Here is a 20,196-nt window from a genome sequence, read left to right as displayed (position 1 = left end):
TTGTAGAGCAAAATCCATTGGGAACTCAGAAAAAAAGCCCTGTTATGTTTTAACAAAGTTGTTTCAAAGTCTCTTGATAAACAGGATTTAAAATCCACATTAACACCAAACTAACTGTAACATCACCACCCCCATTTTTCCTCTGCAATGGAGTTAAATACCTGGGCTGAGCATGGCATGAGCTGTCTGAGGTGTCTCAACGAGCCTGTGCCACATCAAAGAACAAACCCCAAGTTTCCCAGTATTAGTCCAGGACTTAACTTCTATTAGAGCTAATTTGGTTGGCCCATGCTATGGTGTAATGGAGCATATTCCTGCTGTCCCTCTTTAGTTTAGATCTCTTTAATAACTTCTAGAGCAACCACATTGCATCTTTCTATTTTCTTCTTATTGAAGTAATCCTTCTGCTTGAATAGATTTCAGTAGAATTTTCTGAGTGATTTCAAGTTTGCACCTTAGGGGCCCCCTAACTTCCCTGATTTATTTCCTAAAATTCTGCAGCAATGGAAAGCAAATGCCATGACAACACAACTGTTTGCATGTTTGGCAAATTATGTCTACAAATGGCCAGAAATGATTGAGAGAAATAAAAATGAGTGAACTTGTGTGCTAACTGCAGCCTTTTCAACTGTAAATGATGGAGCTGAATCTAGCAGGATTTCTCACTAAGATTTCCTTTTTGATGACCAGGTTAAGAATGCCAGAGATGTCTGAAGCTTCCTTGTAATATTCCTCATGAGCCTGTCAGCAGTGATTTTCTCATTTGCTTTTCAGGGATCTGCCAGGTAGAACATTTTCAGAATCAGAACTGCCATACAACTGTTCTTATTCCCAAATGCTGGGTGGATGGGCTTTGCTTTGGGCTATAAACTTCCACAGATTGGTAAAACAAGAATCCCTACCTCTTTATCTTTGCTTGCTCCTGTAAGAACAAAATTGTGTTGTTTATTTCTCAGTGAATTTAAAATTTTGATGATAGAAGTGCATAGAGACATTTTATGGTTCACTGATAAAGGTTATAGAATAAATTTACTGAAGTAAGACATCACTTAAAAGGGGTCAGCAAAGCTGCTTTATTACATCAGTTACACCTCTAGCCCACTTTGCTTTGAACACTTTACAGGAAGCTTGGTTTTGTGATCACCTCCTGGCAGAAAATTATGGATTTGTTTACAAAACCACTTCAGCTCTGTGTAACCTCCCTCTGCTCTGGTTTGGCAAGTCCAACGTGTGTTATACACAAGTCTTTTCCACAATGTCTCTCCTCACATTTATCTCAACACACCTCTCCTTAGCCATTTCTTTCTGTGACAGGCTGGGTTCTCCTGCCCAGCTTTCCTTTCTATAAGAGGGTATATTCCTCACATGTTTTTGAATAAATGACCAAAGAGACTGTCTCAGATACAGAGAATGAACTGGGGACAGATCCTCAAACCTGCTCAGTGCCACAGGAAAATTGTTCCAGAGCACCTACACCTCAGTCCCATGCAAAAGAGAAAGTATAAATGGGTAAAACATATATCGCAGTAAATTTCTCTTTTGAACTTCCCTTTTCCTCTCTACTATTCACTAAATTGCCCAGAATGAATCACAGCCCAGAAATAGATGCAGAACATGGCAATGTATGGTTCTGTTTAGTCATACTCCTGTCGAGCTCCACACGATTGTGCAGCGCAGTAACACACACAGAGCTTCAGCCTGGGAGGAGCAGGGATTGCAATGCTCCACTGCACAGCAACATCCACCAGCTGCCTGGAGCCCTCCATTTGCCATTAAAACCACAGGTGAGTAAGCAGCCAGGCTGCTTAAGCTGCTTTTTACAGCCAGGCACCAACAAAGGTGCATTCTCACCAGCAAAGTGTTTCTCCTACAACTTGTAATGAGTTGCAGAAATTAATCAAAACTTCAACAAAAACACTTCCATTAGTATGGGCAAGAAAGCCTCCACAAAAGAGACGGAATAACCTTGCAACAAAGAGAATTTATAAACAATTATATTCTAGTTACACCGAGGGCTGCCCTGAACTTCAGCTGAGTAGTGAGGCTTCCAAAGAGATTTGCAGAAAAGTATCCTTTTAACTGACAGCTCTTTGTGAGGTGCTCTCTGACAGGACCTACACCTGTTGCAGGCTACTGGGGGAGGTTCAGGTTGGATGTTAGGATGAGGTTTCTCCACCCAGAGGGTGGCTGGGCCCTGGACCAGATATCCCAGGGAGGTGGTCAGGGCTCCAAGGCTGACAGAGCCCAGGGAGTGTTTGGAGAGTGCTCTCAGGCACAGGGCTCTGTTTTAAAAGGCAAAAAGCAATCCAGGCCTTCAGAAGAAATCCTACAAATTACACAATTTGAAAGCACATACAATTGCTATGCAAATTATTTTCCAGAGACCACAGAGTTCGAGTTACTAGACAAAGATTTTCCTGCAGCATAATTTTGCTCTTTGGCTTAAATCTTCCATCATTTTTACAGTAACATCTGTGGATGAGGACAAATGGGTGAGCACTGAACACAAGAGTTGATAGAGATCATTCAGCTTGCAACAAGCCCCAAAAGAAAGGACTGAAAAATTCTTTGGCCTCCCTGGGAGGTGGTGAGAAAGCCAGAGAGGAAAAATGATGGACAATTGCCATGGGCCTTTCAGTAGGGCCAGGACTTTAAACCAATATCTTATTTTATAGTAAAAGTGTAAAATGCTTCAGACTTTACTGTGCATTCAGCTGAGCCTGATGGTGACAGCAGCAGGGACTGGGAGATGGGAGTGCTCCGTTCCTTCTTACAAAGGTGCCAATCAGGAGTAACTTATTTGACACAACTAAATGATAAATCAGTGAGATAGCTGGATATTAAAATAGTTTGAGCAGTGAATCAGGGCTATTCACTTCTAACACGCTCTCAAACTATCAAAGACAAGCATTTACTTGGAAGACTAAATATACAGTGAGCAATTTCAAAATCTTTTTCAAGGTTGCTCAGCTACAGATTCTTGTCATTCAGTTTTTCTATGGAAGTCATGATTACCCACAGAGAGAAAAGATGGATGTTTTAAAACTACCTTCTGCATAAGAAATATTTGCAACAGAAACAAATTATGGTTTGGAATCTTAAAATGGCAATAATGTCCTGTAAGATTGGCTTCCTGCCTAGATTGCTGGCATTTTAATTCAGAGTTAGATCTCTTAAACAACTCTTCCTCATTTCCAGGGGAAGCCATTACAAACCAGTGATCTCATAAAGCTCAGTGACTCCAGAAATACATCAAAGAAATGTACCCTTTTAAAAACCTTCCTGAAACAGGGTGCATTCCCTTTAATTACATTTTTAATACAGTAACAAACTCTATATATTCAAGGCATTGTTTCAAGAAGCCACAAAACAGAAAAACCCTTCACCTTGGCTCAAGAGGAAGAAAATAAATGTCAATAGTTTCTCCCCAATTATTTTAAAAATAATACACTCAGTGCCATTGGCTTCAAACTCAACTGTGGCAGCCTCGAGCTGCAGCTAGTGTGGCATTTCTGGAACATAACACTTCCCCATTCTCAAAATAATAGTTCATCAGCTGCAGATTCCCATGAAAACTGAGTATTTGCTAAGTAATGGTACTTGGAGAAGGGCAATGGCTAGAAAGACAGAGCTGAATCTGTGCTCCTTTGTCCTTGGTGGCATTTTAGGCTTATAAAAAAAGCAAATTTTTTAAAAGCTGCCTGCTTACAATTAGTATGTTACACTGACACCCTGACACAGTTTTGTTATGGTTGGAATGTTGAATTAGAAAAGAATAACATTGAAGCTTAACTCAAGCTCAGTCCAGTACTAATGTACACAGCTGCTTGCTTAGCACTGAATAAAATTAAGATAATTAGATGCCATGTTTCCTCTTCAGGGTCTGTCTACTAAAATCAGCATAATGGGCCCACTGCAGAGGTCCAACAACAATTTTATATGAAAGACATTATGCATGAAAAAGAGTAGGGCTCAAATTTTCCTTGTACAGGGGGAGGCTGGGTTTGGTGCTTTTGTTTTGGGTTGGGTTTCCTGGTCCTTCTGATTCTTCTCTCCACTCCCCCAGCTCATACCAACAATTTTCTTTAGCCATAGTTGTATTTGACTTTCCCCATCAACACTGGGGATCACTGAGAAGCATTAATGATCACTTAAGTACTTTTCTTTCCTCTCTGTACATACAGAGTAATCTTTATCAAAATACTCACTGAGCTCCTGCTGCCCTCACACTCTCTTCCCAGGAGGTTTGCAGCAAGGACATCCTCAGCCATTTGCCTCTCCCACGCTTGCCCACGCTCCCCCTTTAATGCTCCATAAAATGATAACATTTTCCAAAACAGAGGCTTGGTGAGAACTAGGACTGCTGACCATAAATTTTCCATCCCTTCTGCCCCCCACTCCTTGTGTCATGCATTGCTCCCAGCATTTCCTTGAGATGCCATGTGCCAGATGATTTCTGCAACTCTGCTCTTGGGGACCAATTCTGCAGCCTCCAGACCCACAGGTGACCAGACAGGCCTAATGTGGAGGAACGTGAGCAGACACTAGCACCACTCATTTTTCTCCTGCCACAGCTTCACTGGTTTTATTAGAGTTGGTTCTGCTTCACACATGTTAAAGGGAGAGACACATCACTTACTTCATAAATTCATTTAGCCCAAAATGCAACTACTGAATCTTGAAATGGCCCTTTATAATGAAAGCAGTGCTGGAAACATGGTTTGCAGAACAGAACACAATCTCTGTACATGGTGTAATTACATCTTAGCATTCTGCAGAATACCAGTGCATGGCTTAAATGCTATTAATTGTAAGGAGTTTTGTTCCACAGGATGTTGTTTGCTGATAACTACTCAATTAGGGTTATTTTGCAATTAGTCTACTCACAGTAAATTTACTGCAACCAGAGTCATCTGTGGTGTAGCAAATTAAAATGCTGTCTGGGCTGCATGTGCAGTGGCTCTTACATGCTCCTTAAACTGTGTAGAGCTCACCACAGTGATTCTGTCACACTAACAGATTAACCGGAAAGCAGCAGCAGCCAATGTCATTTGGAATCCTGAAAGCAGCAGAAAAAGACAAATCTGGGGTTCAATGGTCTGTAGATCAAACCCAGTGAGTCCAAAAATGCACTGCCAAAATGTTAAAAGCTAAACAAACCACACATTTATATGTCACTGTGTGCATACATGCATATTGAGCAGATGAAATCCTCTATTTGCTTCATTACAGCTCTTTTAAAATTCTGTAGGGGATGCTCTCATTACCATGCCTTGAAGAACAGCTCTGCTCCACCCCAAAAGTATTTGGCATCTTGTGGCTTCTCCTCTCCCTTCCGGAGAATCACACCTCTTTCTGCTGAGTGCTTTGAAGTCATCAGATAAAAACATTATGGACATTCAGATTGCTATTACCTGTGTGTTGCTCAGTAAGCAGAGCTCCAGAGCCCTTTTCTCTCAGTTTGAAAACCAAAAGGTTGTGTTTCTAAAATAAAATGGAAAATTTTCTTCCCAGCAGCCTCTAAGAAGCAGAAAGCACTTGCTTCAGTGTGCCAGAGCAGCATTATCAGTAAGTAACCAGGGAGAAGGCAGTCTGAACTGCAAAAAACTCTTCCAGTGCTGATAAATTATTTGGAATGAGGGAAACTTGATTATTTTCCTACTTTATTGTAATCTGGGTTTACCCCACAAGGATGAAGGTAGTGGAAAACCTGTTTGATTTAAAAACTAAGAAAAGACAACAAAAACACCCAGAGGAAATAAATCAGGACCAATGGAGGCTCTTCTTTCCTAGGGACTTCTCATTTGCTAGAACTACATCTTAGAAAACACTTCTCAAAAAACTCTATGTACTTTGGTCTATCTAGGGCCATAATCTGGGCCAAGAATAAAGCCAGCTGGGTAATTAATGATAAGGATTAGGCCAGAGCCTCCCCTGGGGATGTGGCAGCTGGGAGAAGCTGGCCCAGAGGAGGCCTGGTGCAGGTGCCACCTGGGACTGTCTGTGATGGCTCCTGACCTGGTGGCAGTGACCAAGCAGGAATTGTGCTCTGTGTCCATCCAGCAGCCCTGCAAGGCAAGGGGTGCAGGGCTGCAAACTGCCTTGATCACATGGAATGAAAAACAGACAACTCAGGGATGAATCCAGGCACTGGGTCACAGCTAGGCTTTTCTTCACCTCAAGAGGACAGGAAGCAAAAATCACAAGTTCAATATCATGTTGAAATGTGGAGTTGTGTAATGGCAATTGCAGTGCTCCCATTGCTGTTGGGCAGGGTCACAGTGGCCATTCCAGGACTGTGCTCCTGCCCACAGTGATAATGGATTCTGTGTGGGTTAACATAGCACAGATCAGCTTGCCTGGGCTTGGTTCAAGGGGATTTTAGCTAGGCACAGAGTGATGGGTATTTTAGAGACAAGAATCCTCATTTAAACTTCTGCTTCTTCCCAGTACCTCTGAACAAGAGGAGGGCCATGCATGATGATGGACAAAGAAGGGAGGCAGCAGGTCCACACGCACTGACAGCTTTGGTGAGCAGAAGGGAGTCTGGCCCACCAGAGAATCACTGTCTGTGCAGGACTAGGCCAGAGATGGCCCCAGCAAGGAAACATCTGCCACTTTGCCCACAGGTTGCTGATCCCTGTCTCCTGTACCATGTACCATGTCTCCTGAGACAAAAGGAACTCCCCAAAGGATGTCTGTGGGTATCTCCTCAACCTGCACAGACTTGGACTTGCTCTTTCCTCATCTAACCTTGTGCAGACTCTACACTTCCCATCTCACGTTCACTGAATGCATTTTCCCCAAAACATACTTCTTTCTACAAAGGCCAAACATTCCCTTCTGAGCCAAGGGAGACCTGCAAGCTGCCCCTTGCCCTGCTCTCAGCTGTGACTGGGTAAGGCTGCACCTAAAGCCTTCGACACCAATCTCCTGTGCCACAGCTTTTGTGCCGTGTTTTTAGGGCCAGCTTGCAGGGAAATGCCAGCTCACCTGCTCTGCACATCAGGTGACTGGTGAAGGTGCCATGTCCTGTTCTGCTCCAGCAGCCATGCCCCTGGAGGGACTGCAGCCCTCAAGGAAATAACACCTGCACGTCAAGCAGGGCACATCATGCTCTTGATTTTAACAATCCTTCCTTTCATCACTGAAGATCCTTATTATCAACTTCCTTTGCCTGTTGCCTTTGGAAACAATAAAACACTTTAAAAAGTAGCAGCTGGTATGATCCTGTTCCCGTTGATAAGCACTGAAGTGAATGTATCACTTAACATTTCTGACAACCCAGCTGGATGGAGTCCTGTCCATGATTGATAGCTGCACTTAGCAGCGTCATGGTTTTGATCAGCTGAGACAAGATCCAAGGGGATTAAAAGCTGGATGACATCTCAATGGAAACCACAGCACTGGGAACACGTTTATATGTTGGGATAATGGATGAATGTGCTGCTCCAATGCATAAATATTTATACTTCACAGTTTTGCTGAAAACAGACAGGAAACCTTTGTTCAAACCAAGCTGATGGGAACAGCGCTCACATGCTGAACACACAGGCTCAGACCCCAGATGTCTGACTGCTGCTGACAAACACCAGATCACTTTTTTAACACAAGAAGTGCCTCTACCCACATCTCCCCTATCAGCAATCCCACCAATGGGGTGTCGTACATCCCAAAAGCTGATGTGCAGTACTTCACAAACTCTCCTGTAATCAAGCTCAACTCTTCAAGGACCAACAGAGTGGATGAAGTCACCTTTCATGAGGGATGGAGTCACTCTGGGGGTGAAGAACAGCAGTATTTATGTTCTACAGTGGGAGGAGAGATATGAACACACTGAAACTCAGACAATGGATCTTTAACAGGCCTATGAAATTCAAGGAATCTACCAAATTATATACATACAAGGCCTTCCAGTAGGCACTGGGTGGTTTCATGAGGTTTTGGGGTTCCCCCATGTCTGTCTTGACAGTTCTGTATTCAAACATTTGGGAAATGACTCCGAGGTCTGGGTCTCCTCCATAGGTTTGGTGACCCAATCTTCTTGTGCACTGGTGCTTCTTGCATTAGCAGCTCATCTCCCATTCCATATGCTGCTGCACTACCACTTCTCCACAGCCAAGCTCCCAAATCTGCTCTACAGCAACCTTCTAAGGAACACAGGATGTCCAGACTTTCTGCCAAGGAAATCTGGCAGTTGAAGTGGTTAACTTCAGCTGTCAGCATAGGCAGGAGGAAATAACCTTGAGGCAAAGAAAAATCAACATTTTCCACATGTATCCATCTGGCTAGGCTAACATGTCTCTGAATTATTCTTTTTAAACAAGTGTCACCACTTAAAAAACTGAACAAAACTCTAGCTCAGCAAACCCAAAAATTTTAAGCTCAATCTTTATGCACCTAATATTTTAATGTGGAATATATCCATACCACATAAGTTTTTCCTAAATTAATCACATTTGGACATTTTCATCATTTTTCTAGACATATTTGTAGCTCCCAGTTTTCCTGAGAATTTTACTCTGACATTACAATGGAAGCATTTATACCAATGTGCTATGTACATATATGAAAGGCTTCAAGTGTAAAATGTGACCTTGTTCTTGGTTCTAAGACCACGCTATTATCCTGACTGCAGGGCATAAGAGATAAATCCTGTATTTAGAAAAGAAGCGGTAAATATTTATTGAGAAATCTGTTTTTAAGGATGGCAGTTGTTTAAAACTTCTGGAAAGTCACCCTGCATCCCTGGGAGATCACCAAGCAGGGCATGGAACCATAGGTGTGTGCAAAATTCAACAGTTGCAGTGTCTGCCCACACTAATGACAACACAGCTTCCAGGTGTACCAGTTGCATATTTGTATCTGGGATACATTTACCTACACAAGATTTATAGCATTGGTCCCATTACCAAGACATCTTCTCAATCCCAGAAGTGCAGGGCAGTGTCTACAAGGTGCTGGCCTCCCTCAGCGTTCCCACAGAGCACAGTGACTGCCCTGCCCTGAGGGAAGAAGGGAGAGGAAGAGGGAAGGAGTAGCAAGGACATCACAGTGGGTTCCACCAGTGGCACCTCAGTGGGGCCTCAGCAGTGCCCAGGGGTACTCACTGATGCTTATCCTGTTACTGATGTCTGCTTCTGCTCCATTTTTAACTCTCTACAGTTCTCCTCTCTTCCCTTCAACTTGTGCTGCCTTTACTGTCCCTCTTCCCTTCTCCCCACTGAACACCACGTCTCCTGCCTGCTCCATTAATTTTCTCCAGCATCTGCCCACCCAGCTTAACAATCTGGAGTATTACCATGATAAGAAAGGGAGAAAAACACCAAAAGAGACATGGTAAAAAACCAAAACAAACAGTCACAGATGCACTGGATTGGGGAATGAGGGTGCTCAGACCATTCATCCTGGTAAGATGCAACATCTAAATTAAAAGCCTAAGAATCTTGTTACAGGGAGAAGTGCTTTTTTGGATACATTCTCTGGGGCAGCTCCTCTTTTTCACTGTACAGGGAATTTAACCTCCTAATCCCTGTCATAGCAATGCTATCCTTCTCCCTACCACGCTGAAATCACCCTGCAGTAAGCACTGCTTTGTGATGGTGCAGTAAACAAGCCATTAGAGGATGTTCCCAATGAAAGGAACTAAATATCCCCTGCTTCCCATGGATCCCCATGGTTATTCTACAGTCTCAAAGCAAGACTTATTCTCTAGTTTATAAATCCCCTCTGCACTTTCAGCCTGGACAAAGACATAGCATATCCTCCTGTGCATGGCCAATTACAGGGCTGGGACTCTGGACTGTTGAGTAAAGAAATGCTGCTGTGGGTAATGCTGCTCCTTGATCAATACTCATTTTGATCAACTGATCAATGCTATTTTTTTAAAGGCATTTTACTCTATGGAGATCTCATAGCTGGATGAACAGTGGCACATGAAGCACTTTTTTTTTTGAAAAGTAGAAAAAGGTCAGCTCAGACATGCAAAGTGACAGCAAGCTGAGAGGTAACTCGTGATCTGAGGGCATGGAGAAACCAAAGCAACAATCAAAGCCTGGCTTAGGCCAGCAGAGGTAACTGACTTTCCAGCAGAGATTCTGAAAATAACTTTGCTGATTCAAGAACATTAAAAATAGAAGTCAGCCACAAAATTGGATTTTTCCCTGTGCTTTTAGAATTTTTTTATATACTTCTAATAATTACCTGGGTTATCAAAATCTTAGGACTCCAGTGTGACATAAAAATGGCCGTAACAGCAATGCTACTCATGTATTGGTTAGCAAAAAGCTCCAAAATTCACAATGGCTGTTCTCTGATTACCAAAAACCACACAACTCCAGCACAGCATGGCAAGATTCTGACTATTCTTCTCTGTGTTGGTGGATGAAGAACTAAAAGAAACAGGAGTAGCAGCTGAATACCTAGATCACATTGTGCAATAAAAATCTGGTGGAAGTGAATTCTACCGGAATCCACCAGGGATCTTGTGACATCCACATTATTCCCTTGTTCAAAGGGAATTCAAAGCCTCCCTTGTTTTCGTGGGCCAAGCCATCACACATTCCTGCAATAAAGCCACTTCTGTCAGCAGAAGGCCGTTCCAATCCCACAGAATGCCTCCCCCAAGACAGTGTTTGACTTCTCCATCTCCCCACTTACCCTCCAGGGCACAGAAGCGTGTCACCTGCTCCGGCATCAGCTTGCCCAGCTTGTGCTGGCAGTACACGTCCGCGATCTCCTGGCGGCACTGCTGGGACTTGGCGCGGGACATGGCCGAGATCGCCTCCTTGCCCGTCACCTCGCACTTGGGGGGCTGGTCGTATTTCAGCTCAGGGGAGCTCATCTCAAGCTTCTGTATAAGCTGCTCTGTGGGAAACCTGTCAACGTCCTTCAGGTTGTTGCTGTTGCTGCTGTTTTTTCCCAGGGGATTGCTGAACTGCACCACCTCGTTGGAGTTCTTCCCCAGCAGCAAGTTCTCCTTCATCTTCTCCTCTTCCAGCTTCTTTCTCAAGTGCTCTTTTTGTTTGCTAAGGGGTTTTTTCACCAGCTCAGTCTGGTGTTTTTGTCTCTGAGTCCTGGGAACAAAGTTACTGTTATCAATAGTTTCAAAGTCCTTGGGGACAGAATTTTCATTATTGCTGTCTGTTCGCATTTTCTCTTTCGGTCGGTGGGAAAAATAGCCATCCTATAAATGGGGAGAAAAATTACACTCATCTTACTAAACAGTCACATCCCATGCATGACAAGCATTTCTTATATGAAAACATAGATCAATTACAATCCAACACACTGCAGAAACCCCTGTGTTGGGGTTTGCAGCAGACCGAAGCTGAGAGGCCTCTGTGGTGCCCCAAGTCACCTGCACTGGCATCTCTTCCTCACTGGGCCAGAGTCCAAGCCCTATCTCAGATGGAGCAGGGAGGCTTTACACAGGTTTGTGAGCAGTGATTAACCAGACACTTCACCCTGACACCATTAAATATCCATGAGAAAACAGACACAGGTTTCAAAGCAGCAAAAGCAGGTCCTTCAATTCTTTCCTTCGCTCCTTGTGATTAACCATCACAGTTTGGTATCCCAGAACTGCCTCATTGCTCTGCAGAAAACACCACATGACTCAAGCCTGAGCTTTCTTTCAGTGAAGTAACTTTGCCACAAAACAAATCCCTCCCAGTTTTGCACTTTTTCTTTTCCCCTTGAATTCCTGCACGTTTGAACCCTCCCTGGGAAGGTCAGAGTCAGGCTCAGGTGTCAGTTCTTAACCATCATCCTCCTCCCCTCGATGCTCTTAGGTAAATACACAGCCCATAATTTGCAACATTCAAAATCTATCATATAAAGGGAAAGGAATAGACCATGTAAAATATTTGTCTGCATCAGGGATGGGTGAGGTTGAGCTGCCTTTGCTCCAGCTGTGGAAACTTAGGGAGGACACAGTTTTTAGATCTGTGGACATGGAAATATCTCTGTTTGCAAAAGAGAACAGTAGCAGATAAAATCAATGATGAACAGCTATTACAACATCTGAAGACAGGAGTAAAAATATTGGTAGATTTTTTGAGTCTGTCCTGTTTCCTTTCCTCTTGTGGAACACATAACCAAAAATCAGAGACTAGGAAATGACAGCATCATTAATGATGACTGACGGGAGCATCTTTTAGCACCTATCAACCACATTTTGTATTCAAAACATTTTATCAGCATGAGCTAATTGTTTCTTACACCTCTTCTGGGAGGAACTATTTAACAGTCAGGGTTTGCAGAGAAAGGAGAGAGAGATAATGACTTATCCCAGGCCATGCAGGGAGTCACTATCAGTTTGACCTCTGAAGCTCAGCAATGGGAAATGTTTGAATAGCTTATTCATTAGAAGTAGTTGTTTAGTGAGTGAATAAAGTGATTCTCTCTCCATGAAAATGTCTAGTTTGCAACGAGTTTGAGCTGTCAGACACAGATGAATGCAAAAGAGTTCAAAAACACGCCAACACCAGACAACAACTCACAAACCAAAATCCAAATATTTTTCAAACAAATAAAATACTTATAGTTTGGGAAGAAATATTTTTAAAAAAAATAAAATTCTAACATTTAAGTGAAAGCATAAAAACCAAAGAGAAACAAAATAAACAAAACATAGTTTCAACGCAACCTTCATTCCCAAGAATGATTGAAATAAAATAAAAAAAAATTACTTTCAGAGCCTGGCTCCTACCACTTGTCCTGTATCTTCAATGGATCTTCAAAGAAAAAAAGCCAACTCTGTTTTCTTCAATAAACCTTTTGTAAGGTCTCTAAGGCAATGCCATGACAGGATATTTCCATGTATCTTGGCAACATTCTCTCTCACAGGCTGACTCCCACTAAATGATTTTTGTCTTCAAATTTAAAAAAAAATCCTAATCTGGAAAGCAAATGCATATTATTTAAAAGGAAATGAAGGGAGAGGAGATTTGCAATTGGTTCTCCTGTTACCCACAAAGGAGACCCTGGCCTGCAGCAGAGCAAGAGGCACACACCTCCCATGTCCTGGGGGGCACAGAGCCCTGCCCGCACCCTGCCCTCCTGCTCCTTCCAAACCTCTCTGGAGCAGGACCAAGTGCCAGAAGATGAGGTGTGGGCAGTTCTTGTGTCACACAGCATCTGACACCACACTTGTGTGATGTTTCAGTGGGAATCTTTGCTCCCCAGTTTGCCAGCCCTGCAGTGGAGATCCCATCACGCTAGGACGAAACCCCAGGAGAAAAGGCAAAGCAAACAGCAGATTTATCGGTGTATGGTTCACCTCTTTAAACTATTTTCCTCCTTCAAGTGCTTTGCCCCTCTGGGAAATGCTTCTCCAAATCTACATGCTGGAATCTGAAATAAACAAATGAATTCTAAATGCTTCCAAGGCAGACACAGCTCTCCCCTGCCTGCAGGGACGGTGAACAGCACAAAAACTCCCACCACACAGGTGTGACACACCCAGTGTCTGCAGGGACATATCTTTGGGAGCAGCAGGGACGAAAAATAAAGCAGGGTCTGTACAACAAGTGTAAAACCAAGAGCTATAGACACACCTTGAAACATAAGGACACCTAACAAATACTCCAGCTGGAAAGTCAAATCCAGCCTCACGCAATCTCACACCTGTTGGTGCAAGTGGTAAATGCCACAAAACCTGAAATCTCCACCCACCTTTGATCTGCATTTCCCTCTCGATTGCTTTCACCAAAGTCACGTGTGATTTTACAGTGCAATGATTTCAAGACAGGCTCCACACGTTTGCAGTGCAGAGGAAATGAAACTCAGCACTCCCAGCTCAGAACAGCAGCAGCTGCTGACAGTAAGTTGTGCTCATTCGTGAAGTTCAGGGCTACAAGCAAAAAGCAGCACATCAGGTGCTCACCTGGCAACACAAAATGGGTTTTGCTTGCTCTGCAATACTTTATTTTTACACTGCTGGATTAATTGCAGATTTTACTTGGCACAGATGTATAAGACATTCAAGATAGGGCAGAGCCATCTCACAGAGAGATGATCTTGAAACCAGGCAATCCCAGTTCTGACAGTACCATGGGGCATACATCAGCAGGTTGACTGTCTGAATCATCATTTATTTCAACTTTTATCAAACTATTTTACCTCCTTATCTCTGTGCTTGCAAATCGCTGGAAAAATGGAAGGCCATACCAGGACCAAATGAGAAGTGTAAGCCCATTAATACAGCCCTTATGTGTCCACAGCCAAAATGAAAGCAGTTTTTTCAAACCAACACCTAACACTGCTCTTGAAAGCACCATTTTGGTCTTTGCAATAGAGCAATTCCCTCTAGGCATAGACCAAAAGAGGCTACGTCCAAAATCAACTCATTTGAGAGGCTACCTTATTAAATTACTGAGTATTACAGGTGTCACACACAACACGTGCACCCCAAGAGCACATCTTTCACCTGCGCCTTTCCTGCAGTCCTAACCTCTGTAAAGCCATCCCCTCTCATCCAATCATTCCATGCCTTGCTCAAAGTCCCTCTCCAGCTCTCCTGCAGCTGTTTCAGGTACTGAAGATGCTATAAAGAAACCTCTGGAGACTTTGCAGCACTATATTTCCAAGATGAAGTGTGACACTGGATCTCTATCACAGGCTAAAGGATTGCCACAAGCAGAAATGTTCTGTCCTGACTTTATCTGCTTCTCAGAAGACACAAGGAGAGGTTAACTGCTGAGTCCTCAATGGCAAGAGTCCTGGCAGGGAGAGTTTTAATGACTTCTGAGCATGCAGTTCAGGAATAACAAGCAAACACTCCAAAACTGGGAAAGAACAGTCTGTACCCAGGAGCATGCATGGGATCACTGCCAATTACATACTGATTGCCATTGATGTTAAAAATAGTATTATAATATTAATGCAAAAATAACATTTTAAGCTCAGAGCCATTTTATGTAATGTGAGAATTTGAATTCTGCTCCAAATCCCGCTCCCTGTTGATCACACAGATTTTAATTCTCCAAACTCCACTTCTGGTGTGTTTTTCAGACACAATGTATGCTCTTTGGTGTATTAGCCACTTCATCTGCAGTGATTGAGGGTCTGGGGCTTAGGTACTCTGAGCTTGATTGATTTCAATGTCCCATCTATCTCAGGAGGGAAAGCCTGGGTTTCTGCAGAGGCTTTGCAATCTACTGAGGGAACCATGGAACAAATTGCTGCTGTCACCTACTATACACCCAGCAACAGCTGCTGCACCTAGCACAAATACAGAGAATCTGGAAGAACTTCCCAGGTGTCTGTAATGACAAATGGATTTTAATGACAGCCTGTTAACACTCTCAGAGGCTTTTACAAGTACAACCCACACCAGTTCAGCCAGACCCCAGGTAGGTTTACACACCTGCAGACTGCCTCTCTTCACATTCTGCTTGCCTATATTTGGAAGACACATCTGTCAGCTATATTTGCATCCAAGCTAAGCATGTTCAAGCATAAACATGCATTTGGGGCTACCCAGGTCACAAATTCTCCTGTACTTTTACAGGACAGTTCTGTATCCTGCATGCAAAAGGCAGGAGGTTAAAGATAAAGACTATGGCTCCAATACAGGGTACAGGAAATCTCCAACAAGCCAGTGGGGCATCCCATTGCAGGATCAGGACACTGCAAAGCCATTAGGTACAGCTCACAGAGTGCCCCACTGCCCCTGGAAGGAGTTCCTCTGCCAACAGCCTGGATTAGGCAATAGAACTGGTAATTTTTGCAATACACAAAAAATCAGCATTACATTAGACCAATTTCAAATCTGCTTTCAGAGAGAACCTAATGGGCATTTAAATCAGTAGAGACCCAAACATAGCAGACAGGGGTGTACCAGCTCTGCAGGCAGCAGGAGCACACAGACAGTGGCTGAGGGATCCAAGGCACCAAAGCCAAGGGAAGAGCCCACACTGTGCAGGCAGGCACTGATCCAGCATCCCCTGGTACACACCTGCACAGTGCTGCTGCAAGGCTCCCTCTGCACAGGCTTTGTGGGGAACCTAAAGGAAAACCCTACTCAGCTCACAAAGGCACACAATAGGAGCTTGCATTTATCTGCCAGAGGTGTTCATTGCATTGTGCAGAGCACTTCCTCCTGACAGTAAGAAAATGCTCCCTTCTTAGGAAAAGTTATTCACTGTACAATTTCTTTATCAACAAACTCCTATAAATACTGTACAGATGGATGGACCATGTGCAACCCAGCCCTGAATGGGAAATGTTCACAGTTACAGTTTATCTGACAACTCATTTTCTCCCCAGCACAGAAGGATTTGCTGTCTTTTTGTACTGAGAACACATTCTTACATTCTTCCTCTGGTATCTCAAAGACACAGCAAAACAAACCAGAAATGTGCACATGCACACACAGAGCAACAACAAAACACAAAGATCTATCTCTAAACACAAAGCACTGGACACGCTGGCCTTGAGGACCAGCTATAAATCTATAAAACACCTGTACTATAAAAAAACTACATATTTTTCCTCCTTTCACATTGTAAAGCACCCAGTTATTGACCTCCTGTGACAATATGCAATGGCTGGGCAGTCCTGCAGGATCACACACAGCTGAGGCCCCAGAGCTGGGGCAGGCTCTTGCTGCTTTGCTGGGGTGAGCTGTTCAGGGTCCAACCAGCTCACAGCTCCCAGAGGTGGGGATAGCTCCAAAATCTGCATCACATGTCAAAGCCTCAGAGACCTGGTCAGCTTTCACAGGACCATCTATTTTATCTGTCTTGTGACTGAGAAGAATTTAAACAGAACTATGAAAAGATAATTAAACCAAGTTTCTGTTCACTATTAATCACAACTGTGACATATTAGTTGGTAGTGCTTGTTAATTATTTCAGTAAAGAGACCTTCCAATTGTCAGAGGATGGCATCTCTACAATTAAACCTTCTTTTCCTGCTCTTATCTTTGTGCATTTGTGGGCAGTTTTTTAGTTGAAATCAAAACCTTTTGCATCCAGAAGCACAAACTTTACACTGTGGTCACCCCATTGTCTCCTGTCCTACCACACTCACATCTTTCCAACTGTGAAACCACCACTGCTCTGCCTGAAGCCTTCATGCAGCCACGTGGATGCAGAGCAGACATCCCATTGTGCCATCAAAACAAACAAGAAATTGGGAACTTTAATTGAAGATGTGGTTGATGTGCCATGAGACCCTTGGAAAATGAGTACTTTTGGCAGGTTTGAACAAAAGCGAGGCCAAGGACAGCAGATGGAGGAAAGGCAGCAGATGTTAATGCAGTTATATTTTTCCATATGTTTTTCAGTTTTGCTGTAATAAGTACATTGTACTTTAATTGTCAGTGGCTGAAGACTTAGGAGAAACATTTTGTGAGAAATATATCACGTTACTTTATGCCTTTCATTCGAGAGGGAGGTGCAAAAGGTGAAAATAGATTTATTGACTTGCAAGCTGGCAACAATGAAAGATGCAACTGCTTCAAACACAGTGCTTTCTGCTATGTAAAAGGAAAATGAGACAAAGCAATAAATTGGGTTTAAAAGGGGGATTCTGATACTTGAAAAAGCACGAGTCCTTCAGGTTCAGTTCTAACAGATACAGGCACAGGCAGCCCAAAACTATTGCAACACTTGGCATTTCAAAATGCAGAGAAACAGATGGACCACCACAAAGTGCACAGGGGACCCCTCACTGGAACATCTGCACTGGTGATTGTTTGGAGGACTGTTTTTCCCTTCCTTTCCAAAACTGTTAGCATCCATTTTTATTTTTCCTTAACATCAATTTCAGCAGTGTGACCCAAAACTCTAGAAACAACATTGTAAAAACATCATTAATGGAAGTTGCTTTTATCCCTTTTTACATACATACATTAAGGGAAGATGCTCTGGTTTGAAATTGAAGGAAAACAGCTTCAAAACTTTGGCTGCTTTCCTCAGAATAGTTTTTCTGGTTTTTGCTAACATGTGACTTACTTTCAGAGTGATTTAGATTAGGGAGTAAAATAGTATTGCATCCCTCAAGAGACCAAACAGATTTTCACATTCGTTCCAGCTTAGCACAGTAACTGTTCAAAAAGCCATAATTATATCAACAGTAATTTCAGATGTTCCGGTTATTAAAAAGTTTGGAATACTGCTAGAGGGAGCTGTGAAAGCACACATCCACAGTCCTTCCAAAACTGACCACTTTGTTTTCTGCTAATTTAAACTTCTCAGGAAAGTTTGCACTTTGACATCACAGACCAGTCAAATGTATTCAATCAGTAACAGAATTTGATTTATAACCAGTAACTGTCCCCACTTTACATATTTTGCTCACTTTCAAATGACACTGGACCTCATCAGGACTCCAGATTGAGGCACAAGCCCTGCCTTTGGCAAAGTCCCTCGCAGGGATTCACCAGCAGGAGCAGCAACACTCCCTGGGCTGGGGCAGGTTTTTGTCTGTGTATACACACACACACTTTAATAGTTCCCATCTCTGCTCTGCAGCAGCTTTAGCTCTGCCTGGGTTGGGCAGTGGAACCCATCCCTGCATGACACAAGACATTGCTCAGTTCCCAGCAAACAGGCCCTCAAAAGACTGTTCATTCAAGCATCTGTCCTGCAACATTAACCAGGGGCACTGAGCCTCCTGGACCCACTTCAGCACAGCCATCTTTAACAGAATTCACCACAAAACCAGGAAAGACATGAAGGACTGGCCTGACAGCACAAAATGCAGCTCCTGAGAAAGCTCAGGAAAACCCTGGAGGTTTATTTTCCTACAGCTTCTCCCCTAGGGAAGGTGGATCTTGCAACAAAGAGTTCAGACATGAAGGAGCTTACAAGGAAGTCAGTCTTCTGAAATACTTCTTAAATACTTTCAAGGGAAAGTATTTAAGTGACTTTTTATAAGAATGTCTATACTTTGTGATCCTTGAACAGAACCTCAGTTGAAAAGACAAGGCAGAGCAGCAGCAGACACTAATTAATGCCACACAAGTTCTTAACAGGAGCTCAACAGGAGAGGTCAAAAACTGATAAATCTACATGATTGTTTTTCCTGATGGCTATTCTGATACTGAATGGAGATGTTCTGTGTTTTTATTTCTCACCAAATTGTACTGCTTTGTTATTTGACAAAGGTACTTTAAAGAAATAGTATGTAAATAAATAACATAAAGTAAAAACAGGGTAAAGCTCAATCATTCCCATGTTTAAACTATGGACATGATAACCACACTGAATACCCATTACCAGCCAAACTTTCATTTCTATTTTTTTGCCTTCTCCTCTCAATGACCTAACCCATAAAAAAAAAAACATGGTTAAGCTGAATTCCTCAGCTTTCATCTCTGTTTCTTTCATCCAATATAGATTTTATATCTTTCAGAGCAGTAGTAAACACATGAAATTGCTTCCTGGTGACTTGTTATTAACTAGATTCCAACTAAATTCATGAGGATGCCTATTCCAACTCCAATCTAAACAATCTTGAGCAGCCCAGGGTGAATTGCTGAGACACACAATAGATCTCTGGCAGCTATAGAAATTAAATATAATCAGAATATGGATGGTAGAAAGCAAAGACGCCCTCTCACACAAATGAAAACATCCTTGTAAAATACAGTCAGTTTAGCACAAACGTATTCAGCCTTAATTAGGTAGAAAATCTATTTAGATGAATACAATACAAAGAATAATAATGAACTTCAGGATTACATTTTGTTACTTGGAGGGAAAAAAACAATACAAATAAATGGGAAGTAATTGGACCTTATTTAATAGTCTCAGACTATCAGCTCAAACAACTATAATCATTAAAGGCCCTGCAGTGATCTTCTACTGATAAATGCTGTTAAATCAGAATTACAATACAACAAGCATGAAGAGCAAAGCCTATTAAAATGAGCAACACTAAAAGAAATAGATTAATTCAAATCTTTTTTCACCAGCACCACAAGGAGTCTTTGAGCCAAGCACATAGAAATGAAAGGCTTCCATGTTTCCTCTTGTTTTGGGTGAGATTGAAATATTAACACTTCCACACAGGTGACCACTGCAGGGGGACTGCCGAGTGGATGTGCCAGATTCTGGCTTGTACCTTCTTCTGCAAGGCCAGTAGTTACATTCATGAAATAAAACTGCAAAAGGCAGAGGATTATTATGGGCTGTGCCACCCACCTCCTTAGCTACCCTGTCAGCAGCTCAGCCTGGGACTGGC

General features: G+C 42.8%; 1 protein-coding gene across 2 annotated transcripts in view; it reads right to left on the bottom strand.

The window, feature by feature from the left end:
• The window catches only part of XYLT1 (xylosyltransferase 1), a 170,577-nt gene that overhangs the window by 73,088 nt on the left and 77,293 nt on the right, over nt 1-20,196 (bottom strand). For both annotated transcript variants that reach the window (XM_054271126.1, XM_054271127.1), the window contains exon 2: nt 10,660-11,185. In XM_054271126.1, coding sequence (XP_054127101.1) covers nt 10,660-11,185 — 526 coding nt within the window. The remainder of the gene's footprint in view (nt 1-10,659; nt 11,186-20,196) is intronic.

This window comes from Melozone crissalis, unplaced genomic scaffold, assembly GCF_028551555.1.
Source record: "Melozone crissalis strain CALT ecotype California unplaced genomic scaffold, PUWL_Pcris_2 ptg000012l_1, whole genome shotgun sequence".
NCBI lineage: Eukaryota > Metazoa > Chordata > Aves > Passeriformes > Passerellidae > Melozone > Melozone crissalis.
This window is presented reverse-complemented; position numbering and strand designations above follow the sequence as displayed.